General features: G+C 55.6%; 1 protein-coding gene across 1 annotated transcript in view; it reads right to left on the bottom strand.

The window, feature by feature from the left end:
* Positions 1-200: 200 nt before the first annotated feature.
* Dnah10 (dynein axonemal heavy chain 10) overlaps positions 201-14,044 on the bottom strand; it is an 84,537-nt gene continuing 70,693 nt past the window's right edge. Inside the window, exons 64-78 of the mRNA XM_048340715.1 lie at positions 13,451-13,724; positions 11,866-11,970; positions 11,287-11,441; positions 10,453-10,607; positions 7,238-7,421; positions 6,349-6,549; positions 5,417-5,626; positions 5,167-5,262; positions 4,641-4,812; positions 3,894-4,025; positions 3,547-3,758; positions 3,308-3,475; positions 1,656-1,836; positions 730-875; positions 201-347 (exon numbers count right to left, since the gene is read on the bottom strand). Of these exons, the coding sequence (XP_048196672.1) occupies positions 201-347; positions 730-875; positions 1,656-1,836; positions 3,308-3,475; positions 3,547-3,758; positions 3,894-4,025; positions 4,641-4,812; positions 5,167-5,262; positions 5,417-5,626; positions 6,349-6,549; positions 7,238-7,421; positions 10,453-10,607; positions 11,287-11,441; positions 11,866-11,970; positions 13,451-13,724 (2,538 nt within the window). The remainder of the gene's footprint in view (positions 348-729; positions 876-1,655; positions 1,837-3,307; positions 3,476-3,546; positions 3,759-3,893; positions 4,026-4,640; positions 4,813-5,166; positions 5,263-5,416; positions 5,627-6,348; positions 6,550-7,237; positions 7,422-10,452; positions 10,608-11,286; positions 11,442-11,865; positions 11,971-13,450; positions 13,725-14,044) is intronic.

Below are 14,044 nucleotides of genomic sequence, written 5' to 3'. Positions count from 1 at the left end.
AGAAATCTTAAAATTCCCCTCTAATTTATGAACACATAAGCCTTGAAACAGCAAAACCACATGGGTTAGTTTAATAGAGATTTAAGTGACTAATTTCAAAAGATGGGCCAGCCCCCCTCCCACCCCCCAGTCCTCCAGCCCCTAGCCTCTAGAGAGACTTCTTCAAGGAGCGCAGAGTCCTGAGCACTCTCCGCCCTGGGTTAGTCAGAATTCAGGGTGAGGCACACACCCTGCAGCACCCAGTGAGAAATGTGCCTTCTGGTAAAGAGATCGGCTTCAAAAACCAAGCCAACGCCCATGGCGTTCCTCCTCATGGAGGTGGTGTAGACAGGTGTCCGGAAGGTGTTCTGCAAGGGAGAGGCGGGTGAGGTGCCCAGCGTGCATCTGGGCACCATGCATGGGTAGGGCCGGGCCCCCTTCTGCTAACCTGATGACTAGGCTCTGCAGAGATGCACTCTGCAAAGGCGGCGGGGACTGAGTACAGGGCGACCACTGCCCCCCAGGTGCCCTTGGTAATTCAAGTAATGTCTATAGGCTCCTACAAGTCTAGAGCACAGGATCTGAACTTGAACCTGATCTCATGGGTATCCACACACCAGTGTCTCCAGGCCTTTACCCAGAAAGCACTCTCCAAGCTTTTCCCCGCCCATGGGAGCTAAGCACTCATTTAAAAGGGCATGACTACGGGAAAGTGCCACCTGTGCCCTCAGAGGCGGGGGTGGCCTTCACCTGTAGCTTCAGGCGATGGGCCTCGATGGGGATGATCTTCAGAATGGGCAGGTCCACCACTAGCACCTTAGGCTTGCTCTTGATAAGACAGCCTTTCTCTAAGTCCCAGTCAGCGCCTTCTAGGTACAGTCCTGAGACAAAGCACCCTGGGGAGAGCAGAAAGGGGCCACATACACCAGGGCCACAGCTGTCCTGCCACTGGCCACTCCAGGGGGTGCATACCCAGAACCACATCAAGTCCATTGATGGGGCCCCTGTAGGACACATCAGGCTTCGTTTCTGCCCTACCCGGCTCCCCAGCCAGACAGGATGTGCTGCCGCCACCCTGGGCGCAGGTGCAGTGGGCATCTGACTCCAAGAATCTGGTGGAATCAAAGGTGGCCAGAGCTGGTGCCCAGTGGCTGACAGGAGACAGAAGCCCATGGAGGACAAGGCTTCTGCAGGTGGGTGGAGAGACGGGGGTGGGGAGACAGGGATTGACCCCACGGGGAATGGCACGCAGGTACTTGCTGGTGCAACCTGGTCTGCAGTTGACTGTGAGCTGAGCCCATCAATCCTCTCTCCTTAAACTAGCGCAAGAGTCACTTAGATGGCACTGGACCTGGGCAGGATGGCCGCAGGTCCAGCTCTGAATTAGCTTGCACATAGTAACTCACATTCAGGGGACCCGACACCTCTGCATCTTCCAGTGGCTCCACCAAGCCTGTCCACACGTGGTCTGGCTGTTCAAGTGGACAGTGAGCTAGCTCTGGTCAGGCTTGCTGGAGTCCTCACTTTCCACAGACAGGCAGGCTCTCCCCAGACGCCAGCCAGTCCACTCTAGAGAAAATTCTGCCGACCCTCCAAGCTCAGGATGGCAGTGCACAGATGCAGGGCCACCATGCTTGTCCCTGCGCCGCAGGAGGACTGCAGTGAGACCACTGTACCTTGTCCTGCCCGCTCATTGACTTCATCCGCATCTTGGAACTTGGTCACCTGCGTGAACAGGGTGGACCGGTCCAGTGGCCAGCCATTCTTCCGGCAGGTGGCCTGCACCAGGGCTGTGAGGTAGGACTCCGGGATGTGCAGGCCAGAGAGCCACATGACACTTGGCTCACTCTCGGTGACCTGGAGGGAAGGCAGAGTGTGGAGAGAGCCACGCCAGGGCCACCGCAGGCCCTGGGAGGACAGCTCACAACAAAAGACACACTCCAGGAGTGTGAGGGGCAAACGGTGAGTAATGCAGCGGTGGTACCCACTGGACACCATGTTGAAAATGAGCTACATCATTTGTGGGTGGGATGGGAGGGAAAAACTGGGAGCAAGCGAGGGAAGGGGTGGCATTGTCCAAAAAGAAATGTACTCTTTACCTGGCTTATGAAATAGTAATCCCTCTGTATATCATACTTGTTTGTCAAGCTTGAACTCAGGGACTGGGTGCTGTCCCTGAGCTTTTTCTGGTAGTAAATTAGAGATAAGAGTCTCATGGATTTTCCTGCCCAAGTTGGCTTCAAACTGTAATAATCAGATCTCAGCCTCCTGAGTAGCTAGGATTACAGGTGTGAGCCACCCTGGCTTATAAATCACCTTTAGAATAATAATTTGAAAATTAATAAAAACACAAAACATCCTGTCTTGTAGCAAACGCTGGAGTTGGCACAATGGGCAGCCATGGGGGGAATAAGCGCACTGTCAAGTTCCAGGTAGATCAAAGATTTCAATATAGAAGGAAATGCCCAGAAGAATCAGACCCCAAACTCCAGGGGCAGCTTCCAAAATCCTCAGAGAATACAAAGCCCAGGCCCCATAAACAAGATTCATGTGACTGCCTAAAATTTAAATAATTTTTCTATGGAAAAGACACTATATGCAAAGTCGAAAGGCCCAGGGTCCCCGGGAGCCGGGTGCACCACCCTAGCAGATAAATGAAAGGTTCATCCTCTTATGTAAACAGCTCCCCACTATCAATGAAGAAGATGGAAGCCTCTATCAAAATGAAGCAAGACACAAAAAGACACTTTACAGAAAACACAAGCATAGGGCCGGGATGTAGCTCAGTGGCAAAGCGCTTGTCTAGCAAGTCCAACGTCCTGAGTTCAATCCCCAGTACCAAAAAAGAAAAGACAAAAAAAAAAAAAACCACACAAGCATCTAAAAATACATTCAGAATTACATAAAGAAATGCCCAAGAAAACAAAGTTTTCTTCACCCATCAGAGAGCAGAGCAAATGGCCCATACAAATACTTTGGGTCCGGCTTTTCTAGAAGCCCTAGGAGGAGACCCTTGAAATCTTAAGTGGACTCGCTCTTTGATCCAACTCTTCCACAGAATTTACCCATGAAATATACTCACCGAAGACAGCACCCAAACGCTGTTAACCAAACATACAGAGAGAAACCATCTGCCAGTAAGAGGAGGGACAAGGGGTGTTTTTAAGGTGGAACATGCATGCTTCAAAGTAAAAAACGAAAAGGGAACCCAAAGACATTTCTAGGACACCCAAGAAACTTCCACAAAAGGCTCCTACTAGGGAGTGGGGTGCAAGGCTGGGGCATGGGTCAGGCCTCGAACCTGCTGACGGAGGACTGCAGCACTTACCCACACAGTGTACTGGTGGAAGCGCCTGAGGAAGTAGACAATCCAGTTGCCCAGGGTTTTCAGGGTGTCAGGGGCAAGCTTTCTCCAGATATTGGGGATGCTCCCCAGGAAGAGAGCCCTGGCCACGTCGTCTAACTCGCTGCTCATTCCCACCTCTCCGGCCAGGGCCTGTGGACAGAGAGATTGTCATCAGGGGCTGCACTGGGACAGCAGCACAGGCACGCGGGACTGGCGCTTACCCTCTGGAGCTCAGCCAAGGACTTGCTCATGCGCACCACCAGCTTGTTGAAGCGCCCCAGCTCCTGCAGGAGCACCACCGAGGTGGGCGAGATGCTCAGGCCCAGGTGCTTCCGGACCTGGTCCAGGTCAAACACCTTGGGCATCTTGTTCTCTATGTCTTTGGCCACCTGGCCAATGTAGTCATCGCGGCTGATGCCAGTGCTGGACTCTCCTGAAATGGGGGCAATTCAGCCAGTTCGGCAGAGGGGGCTCCCAAGCCTCCTGCCTGAGGGACAGCAACGACAAGGCGGGCAAGCTCTCAGCACCAAACAGCAGCGCCTGCACCCTCCCCAGGACACCATGCCACCTGTCTGCGGCTGCAGCTCCAGCAGATGAGACCACATGTCTCGCGCAGCCTGCGTGTAGTAGCCAATTTCCGCGTTGGGATGCAGGCCAAACACCTCAGGTGTGTTGGCAAGTGGGAGGGCCTCAATCGCTTCTAGAATCACAGAGAACAAACAGGCTTGCTCAAGCCACCCTTGATTGCTCACACTCACTGCTACGGAATCACTAAGGCCCTGGACATGTGGCTGACACTGTGGGGGCATGCACACCTATGTGTGTGCATGTATGTGTGTGCTGACCCTGAGCTTTTCGATCAAGGCTGATGCTCTACCACTTGAGTCACAGCTCTACTTCCAGTTTATCGCTGGTTAGTTGGGAATGAGTCTCAGGGACTTTTCTGTCCAGGCTGGCTTTGAACTGTAATCCTCAGGTCTATCTCCTGAGTAGCTAGGATCACAAGCTGAGCCTCCAGTTCCCGGTCTGATGTATTTTTACACAAAAGTCCTATACCACCATGCCCAAATGCAACCATATTGATGTTTTATGAAAATGGCTTAGTGAGTTTCTAGGGACCATTCTGCCCCCACAGTGGACTCTGACAACCAGCAAGGACAGGAAACCTGAGTGGTTGAGGCTGATCAGAGCCCACTGGGACCCTCATAGAACAGTGCGGCTCACCTGGCCAGCCCGGTGCCGGCCACCCCCACAGGAGCGGTGAGTACCTCCCAAGACAGCTGCTGGGACCACGTGAAACACAGAGACTTCTCACCAACAAACTTGTCCTTCACGTCCCCCACAGGGATTCTGTAGTCGACTTCCTTGTTCCGGAAGAAGTGGAATGGTTGGAAAGTATCGAAGATGAAGTCCCCCAGGTACTCGTCCATGTAGGTGGTCAGGATGCGGCGGTCGAAGCTGTCGATGGCGCGGCCCCCATACATGACCTGCGGTGGGGGCGGCCCACCATCACATGCCACTGGCATGGCCTCCGGGGTCTCTGTGTACCCCAGGCCTGGTCCACCAGATCCTGCCCAGGGCACGGCCCAAAGACAGAGGTAGCCCCGGGAAAGTGCAGGAGCTGGGAGGACATGCCAGACAAAACACCCAGCATTCCATGGCCACTCTCCTAGAACTCACTGCCCCAGGACCAGGGTGTCAGTGACAGGATAAGGCCCAGGACACAGCTAGGGATGCCCGGCAAGGTGGGGCGCCCCTGTGAAGGAGCTCACTGGTGACCAAGAAAAGCTGGTGCTAAGCCCGAGGGGAGCCCAGGCAAGAAGGGGTTCCCCGGGGGCTACCTCTCCAATGAGGTACTTGAGGCTGCCCCAGGGAATGCGGGGGTCATGCTGCTCGTAGGCCTTCGTCAGGTATGTGTTCAGAATCTCCATGCACACCTTAGGGGGAGGGCAGGTGTGGTCAGACCAAACTGATTGGCCAGCACAGCCAGGCTTTTCTAGAACATGGGCGGGAGTGTGGGGCTGCTGGGCCAGTTCCTGGGAGCTGGGGGGGGGGGGCGGGCGGGGGGGGGGGAAGCAGCCAGGTCCCCACCTGGAAGTCGGACTCATTGAAGTCGTAGTTAACATTCCAGCCTATCTTTCCAAACTTCCTCCTCTCCTGCACCACAGCGTGGAAGAAGGCCAGCACATAGACCAGGGGCTTGAAGGCGACGTGCGGGCACTGCTCCAGCATCTCGTGGGAGATCTTGAAGTACGTGGCCCGCATGTTCAGCTTGAGTCCATTGGGCGGTTCTGTGACCACCTGTACAAGACAGGAGGCAGCCCCAGCCAGAGCCGCCGGCCAGGAGCACAGTGAGGGGGCGCCAGAAGCTCACTTCTTGCCCAGTGAGGTGGCACATGCCTGAGATTCCGGCCACACAGGAGGCAGGGGCAGGAGGATGGCAGCCTAAGACTGACCCAGGCAGAAGCACAAGACCCTACCTATCTGAAAATAAAATAAGCAAAATGGGGCTGGAGGCATGGTTTAAGTAGTAGAGCACCTGCCTAGCAAGCATTAGACCCAGAGTTCAATTCTGAGTTTAACTGCAAAAAAGAAAGAAAGAAAGAAAGAGAAAGAGAAAGAAAGAGAGAAAGAAAGAGAGAGAGAGAGAAAGAAAGAAAGAGAAAAAAGAAAGTAAAGCTGGGTACAGCTGGGAGCTGGGGACTCACACCCATAGTCCTAGCTATTCCAGAAGCTGAGATCTGAGGATCATGGTTCAAAGCCAGCTTGGGCAAGAAAGTCCATGAGACTCTTATCTCCAATTAACCACCAGAAAAATAGGAGGTGCTGTGGCTCAACATGGAAGTATACTAGCCTTGAGCTAAAGCACTCAGGGACAGTACCCAGGCCCTGAGCTCAAGCCCCACAACAGACCAAAACAAAACAAAAGAAAAGACTTTCTGGCTTGATTGCTAAGTTCTTGTCAAGAGCCCAGGCAAAGAAGTGAGAGCTGGGCCTTGCAGGGTGAGTGGCCCTGTCCTGACCTTGAGAGACTTCTGCAGGATCCCAATGGGGAAGCCCTTGGTGGGGTCCGTGGTGAGCCACAGGCGGAAGCTGGGGTGCGGCTTGGTGATCTTCTCCAGCGACTTCTCCAGGTCCTTCAGCCACTTGACCAGGAGGTGGCAGTTCTGCAGCATGAGCCACTGCCCGCGGGCCACCGCTGTCTCCAGCAGCTGCAGCGCCACCTGCCGGGCAGGGGGGAGCATGGTGCTGGCTGGGCACAGCTATGCCAGAAGCCAGCAGCCCACCTTGCCTGACCGACCCCACACCCTATCCTTCCTTGGCCACCTCGTGGCAGGGCCGAGGGGCAGCAGCACTGGCCTGGGCAATCCAGAGAAGAATGCAGGGGGGAAGCAAGCTCCACCCGCCTGCAAGACCTGGGCTTTGAGGAGCCTCGGTGCGCATGCGCATCCTTTGCCTCTGTGGTAGGAGAGGACTTGCACTTCCGGTACCACCATTCCCATCCTGGTCTTGCTGTGTGGGCACCAGCAGTGGCATTTACCCAGAGCCACACAGACGTCACAGAGCAAAGCCAGGACTTGGGGGTCAGCCCGCCGTGGGACATGAATGTCAGGACACGGGATGAGCAGGCTGCCACAGGACTTGCATGTCTCCCCTGCCTGGGGGACCATGGCCTGGCCTCTCCACCCCCTTCCTGGCCCACGCATGGGGGTGTGAGGACACTGAGCCACGCGGGGCCGTGGCTGGGGAGGAGGCCGTGGGGCTGAAAGCACAGTAGTCAGCCATCACCATCACCTTCCTGACACCCGACCACCGCTCTGCAGTCTGCAGGTTCCCAGGCACTTGCGGGAAGGGCACGTGCAGCCTCCACCCCAGGACTAAAGGGCGCCATGTCTGTGGCACCAAGGCTACCTTCTCCTGCCCTTGGCCCATGGCGAGGAACTTGAGGTGGTTACCCCCAAAACCCGTTCGCTCGGCCAATTTCATCAGATCGCTGGCGGGGTCGGAGCCAGGGCTCAGGATGAACACGATGGGTGAGTTGGGGGTGCTCTGCTCAAAGATGGCTTCAAAGCTGATCATTGGGGGCTGCACGTACCTGGCGGAGGAAAGAAGTTTCGAAAGCTTTCCCTGAAGGGCCCCACAGACCAGGAGTCACCATCTGGTCAGTGCCCTCTCCCCCATGGCATCCAGAACCTTCCGCCTGCCTCTCTCCCACAGCACTGTCCTCCTGGTTTGAGACCCCAAGGCCCTGCCTAGCTGCAGTGACTTGACCTGCACTGGGGGCCAACTGCCTTCCAGGTGGGTGAACTCAGACCCCTCCCTGTGTCCCAGCTCCAGAGGGGCCTCTGTGCTGTGGGCAGCAGCTTTGTTCCCTAAGGCCCATTGCTACCTGCCTCTGGCGCTTCACTAGAGCCCTGAGCCAAGATAGCCGTCCATAGACAGCCATGGATGGCTCCACATCCACATCCACACACAGCCACGGACAGCTCCACATCCACATCCACACACAGCCACGGACAGCTCCACATCCACATCCACATCCACACACAGCCACGGACAGCTCCACATCCACCTCCACACACAGCCACGGACAGCTCCACATCCACATCCACACACAGCCACGGACAGCTCCACATCCACCTCCACATCCACATCCACACACAGCCACGGACAGCTCCACATCCACATCCACATCCACACACAGCCACGGACAGCTCCACATCCACCTCCACACACAGCCACGGACAGCTCCACATCCACATCCACACACAGCCACGGACAGCTCCACATCCACACACAGCCACAGACAGCTCCACATCCACCTCCACACACAGCCACGGACAGCTCCACATCCACACACAGCCACGGACAGCTCCACATCCACCTCCACACACAGCCACAGACGGCTCCACATCCACACACAGCCACGGACAGCTCCACATCCACATCCACATCCACACACAGCCACGGACAGCTCCACATCCACCTCCACACACAGCCACGGACAGCTCCACATCCACATCCACATCCCCACACAGCCACGGACGGCTCCACATCCACATCCACATCCACACACAGCCACAGACAGCTCCACATCCACACACAGCCACGGACAGCTCCACATCCACATCCACACACAGCCATGGACAGCTCCACATCCACATCCACATCCACACACAGCCACGGACAGCTCCACATCCACATCCACATCCACATCCACACACAGCCACGGACAGCTCCACATCCACATCCACATCCACATCCACACACAGCCACGGACAGCTCCACATCCACATCCACATCCACATCCACACACAGCCACGGACAGCTCCACATCCACCTCCACACACAGCCACGGACGGCTCCACATCCACATCCACATCCACACACAGCCACAGACAGCTCCACATCCACACACAGCCACGGACGGCTCCACATCCACATCCACACACAGCCACGGACAGCTCCACATCCACATCCACATCCACACACAGCCACGGATGGCTCCACATCCACATCCACACACAGCCACGGACAGCTCCACATCCACATCCACATCCACACACAGCCACGGATGGCTCCACATCCACATCCACACACAGCCATGGACAGCTCCACATCCACATCCACATCCACACACAGCCACGGGCGGCTCCACATCCACATCCACACACAGCCACGGACGGCTCCACATCCACATCCACATTCACACACAGCCACGGACGGCTCCACATCCACATCCACATCCACACACAGCCACAGACAGCTCCACATCCACACACAGCCACGGACAGCTCCACATCCACATCCACACACAGCCACGGACAGCTCCACATCCACATCCACCTCCACACACAGCCACGGACGGCTCCACATCCACATCCACATCCACACACAGCCACGGACGGCTCCACATCCACATCCACATTCACACACAGCCACGGACGGCTCCACATCCACATCCACATCCACACACAGCCACAGACAGCTCCACATCCACACACAGCCACGGACAGCTCCACATCCACATCCACACACAGCCACGGACAGCTCCACATCCACATCCACCTCCACACACAGCCACGGACGGCTCCACATCCACATCCACACACAGCCACGGACGGCTCCACATCCACATCCACACACAGCCATGGACAGCTCCACATCCACATCCACATCCACACACAGCCACGGACGGCTCCACATCCACATCCACACACAGCCATGGACAGCTCCACATCCACATCCACATCCACACACAGCCATGGACAGCTCCACATCCACATCCACACACAGCCACGGGCGGCTCCACATCCACATCCACACACAGCCACGGACGGCTCCACATCCACATCCACATCCACACACAGCCACGGACGGCTCCACATCCACCTCCACACACAGCCACGGACGGCTCCACATCCACATCCACATCCACACAGCCACGGACGGCTCCATATCCACATCCACATACACACACAGCCACGGAGGGCTCCACATCCACACACAGCCACGGACAGCTCCACATCCACATCCACACACAGCCACGGACGGCTCCACATCCACATCCACATCCACACACAGCCACGGACAGCTCCACATCCACCTCCACACACAGCCATGGACAGCTCCACATCCACACACAGCCACGGACGGCTCCACATCCACACAGACATGGACAGCTCCACATCCAGTCTTTGGAAGAGAGGATCAGGCACCCCCGGGCTTGCTGTCACCACTGTCAGCTTAGGGCAGTGGCTTCTTGGACCAGGACCCAATTCTCTTGTCTCCCAGTGTCACAACCCCATACCCACTCTCTGGCTGGCTTGGTGCTCCAGGCTGGAGCCTGTGGCTACCTAGGGCCTGTGGTGAGTGCAAATTCACAAGTGCCATAAAGTGTGGCAATGCTATTTATACTGGCTACATCAAATGATGACATGTATCATCATTTGTTTGTTTACATATGAAATATTTATCACATGTCCAGTTAAATAAACATGCTAGTCAGATGAAGGTAATTTCAATATTTCACCCATCTCCGTCCTGTGTGGCCCCATTGTTTTGTGCCAAGCACTGCTCCTAGGTACCCTAAGCTAGGTGCTGACCAAGATGTAGCACGCACTTACTTCTCGCCCATGACTATGGTCACATAGTCCGTCACTGCCCGATATACGCGGTCCACACGGAAACAGCGCAAAATGAGCAACTTCTGGAAAGGTGTGATGTTTTTATCATAGCCCAGGGGAAAGGGAAACTGCTCTAGCGAGTCCAGGTCATACCACTGCACAAAAGAAAGAACACTGGCTACGACCACCTCAGAGTTTGGGTAGCTTCCTGATGATGTGGAGAACCATGAACTTCAGAATGGGAGAAACTGAATCCCACTTGCTGTGGACTCTCCAGTGCCCATTTAGGGCATGGTACTTGATACTCAAGAAATTATTACTTGGACAGAAGGATGGATGGATGGAAAATGGATAGATGTGTAGATTTTGGATGGATGCATGGATGTTGGATGGATGGATAGATGGGTAGATGTTGGATGGATGCATGGATGTTGGAGGGATAGAGAGATGTGTAGATGTTGGATGGATGCATAGATGTTGGAGGGCTGGAGAGATGGAGAGATGTATAGATGTTGGATGGATGCATGGATATTGGATGGAGAGATGGAGAGATGGGTAGATGTTGGATGGATGCATGGATGTTGGAGGGATTGAGAGATGGAGAGATGGGTAGATGTTGGATGGATGATAGACAAATGAATGACAAATTGATGGTGGATGGACATAGAGACTGATGGTTTCTCTCACACGGCCAGCTGGATTGGCCAGGGAGGCCTGGAGGGCTCTGAAGATACAGAGTGGAGTTTCTGTAATGCTCTTGTGTCAGGGCCAGGCTTCAGTGTCCACCCAGAGCTCTCCAGCCATCAGGAAGGGAGAGGTGAAAGGAGAGCTCACCTCCTGCCAGACAGTCAGCTGGTCCTCCACGTCATCAGGAAGCTGCCCAAACTCCTCTGAAAACATTTCTGACAAAAGAATAATGTCTTCCCATCCCTGGTCAGACAGCCAAGAGCACGGCTTCTTCCTCTTGCTTTTCTCCAGGGAGATGTTTCCTAACCACAGAGGGAATATGCCATGTGCCACCCATGCCTCGTAGTATTGTCCATGCTGCCCAGTACTGCCCATACCACCTGGTACTGTTCACACCACACAATACTGCCCACACTGCCCAGTACTGCCTGCACCATCCTAGTAGTGCCTACGTCACCTGGGTACTGCCCATGCCAAGCAAGCAGCTGGGCACTTGGACATCTCATGCACTAGAGGAAAGGGGGGACTGGGAGGAGGGGGTGGCAGCCAGCCCTGTCCCCCCGACCCGCCAGCCTGCTGGGCTCTGCTTCGGCCTCTGTGCAGTGAAGCTGGGCCGCTCTGGGGTTAGAAGCCAGGCTGGAAGGAGGACATTGCAGGCAGTGTGGTGGTTAGGAGGCACATGCTCCCCCGTGGGTGGAGAGGGGGTGCATGTGGCAGGGCTGGTACCTTTCAAGAAGAAATCTAGCTGGTCCTGTGGGACCCGGCCCTCGGCCTGCTCGATCTTGATGGTCATGTTGAAGGAAAAGAGCAGCTTGTGCCTCTCGAACAGCCCTGTGGGGACATGGAACTCATCTGGAAACCACAGGGAGCTTAGCTTTGGGGTGGAGGGATGAGAACCCTGATGATGTGCTCCATTCACCCCTCTGTATCGCCCAATGCACAGAAGCCATCTGCAGCAGGGTGCTGCGCCCCTGGTGGCCGGCAGCAGGGCAGCGGCACAGGTGGGTGGCAGGAACCACGGCTAGGCCACAGGGGGACACGGTGGTGGCGGGCCACAGGCCTTGCCCAGGCAGCTAAAGGCGCACCCCAGTGAGTACTATGGCAGCTAAAGGCGCCTGTGTGTACAAGGCCCCTGCCTGTGTGTACAATGGGCCCCTCACAACCTGGGGGTGGGGTGGGGGGAGGAACCACCAGGGCTGTGCCTGGCTGGGTGGTAGGTGTGGGGCCTTACACTTCTGCTCCAATAAAGTAGAGTTTTTTAATATAAATTATTTTTTTCACTTCTACTGAAGTGTTTTTTTGTTTATTTGTTTTGGTTTATTTGTTTGGTTCTTGTTGCCTTGGTGCCTGTACTGGAGCTTTAACTCAGGGTGCTGTCCCTTAGCTTTTTTGCTCAAGGCTGGCACTTGTACTACTTGAACCACAGTTCCACTTCTGACCTTTTGGTGGTTAACCAAAATCATGATCCTTAGATCTCAGTCTCTTGAGTAGCTCAGGCTACAGGCGTGAGCCACAGGGCCCAGCCTGTTTTCAGTCTTAAGGTTCTACAATTCATGCATTAAGATATTTTGTATTTACCAGCAAAAATCCACTTTGCTGACATAAACTGGATTCTGAGTGTAACCTGGTATTTTACCACCCCCCTCCCGCGTGTGCACGTGTGTATGCTCAGGTGAGTTTCTGTTGGGGACAGCTGTGCCTTTAAGAGGGGACGGCCCATTTAGCCCGTCCCCCCACCTTCCGGCTTCAACCAGAAGAGAAGCAAAGCAGCCCCTGACTCTCGGCTCCGCCACGTGTGTAATGGCGGGGACCCCAGAAACCCAGTCCTTGGGGGGCTGTGGTCTCCACCCATAGAGGAAGTTCCGTGACATCACCTGATGGATAGTCCATCAAGCCAATCGTTAAGATCCAGTAGCCCCTGTCTTCTGGGGGTATAAACTGTTGGCTCCTCCTTTGAATAAACCAGAATGCCCCAGAGGCTTTCTCTGGGACACCCACACGCCCGTGTCTTCCTTGGGATGGGAAGAGGGCAGGGGTCCTGTGACCACAGGCTAACTAAGGCTACCTGTGGTCTCCGCCCCCACGATTAAATCCCTACTGGCCAGGGGACGTGAGAGAGTGAGAGAGGACCACATGGAAGAGGCAGACAAGCCCAGGACTCCCCCCACCCACGTGGAGGGGGGGGGTAGAGTGAAGCCCGGCAAGTTTCTGGACCACAAGTGACTCTCACTGGAGAGACACCCCAGGCAGCAGCGCAAGCAGGCGAAGGGGCCCGGAAGGGAAGGCACCATGGCGCCTGCGCAGTGCGCACCTGTGCACCCGTAGTTGTAGATATTGAAGGTCAGCGTGTCCATGATGTTGCGCAGGCGCTTCGCAAGGATGGAGTCAGGCAGCGACTTCTTCAGCGACAGCGCAAACACGTCCAGGAAGGCGGTCAGCGAGTACTGGTACATGGAGTTGACCAGGGCCATCTCGGACAGCACGAAGAACAGGATGGCGCCCCTCCGGGCAGCCGGCCGGTAGCCATCCCGCAGCCTGTCAATGTCCATGGCCGTCTTCTCCGCCAGCTTCAGCTTCTCTGTCACCTGAGAAAAGGGGCCAGTGACCCCAGAAACAGGAAGGCTGGGTTGGGCAGACAACGAGCAGCAAAGACAAGGCAGTGCTCCCCCAGAGAACAGCCTCCGGGGCTGCGGGGGCTGGCAGCGCCCACCTTCTCGCGAGATGGGATAGGCATTTGTGAAGTTTTGAATCCCTGTTCCCCAGCCTCCACGTGGGCTCCACCTCAACTGCAGGGCAGGCACGTGTGGGAGGCCCAGCGAGTCCAAGCCACACACCCCAGGCCTTGGGGACTACTTTGGGGTGGGCCTCTGACTTATATGGCTCCACAAATTCTCACGGATCGCCT

This window comes from Perognathus longimembris, chromosome 3 (genome assembly GCF_023159225.1).
Source record: "Perognathus longimembris pacificus isolate PPM17 chromosome 3, ASM2315922v1, whole genome shotgun sequence".
NCBI lineage: Eukaryota > Metazoa > Chordata > Mammalia > Rodentia > Heteromyidae > Perognathus > Perognathus longimembris.
This window is presented reverse-complemented; position numbering and strand designations above follow the sequence as displayed.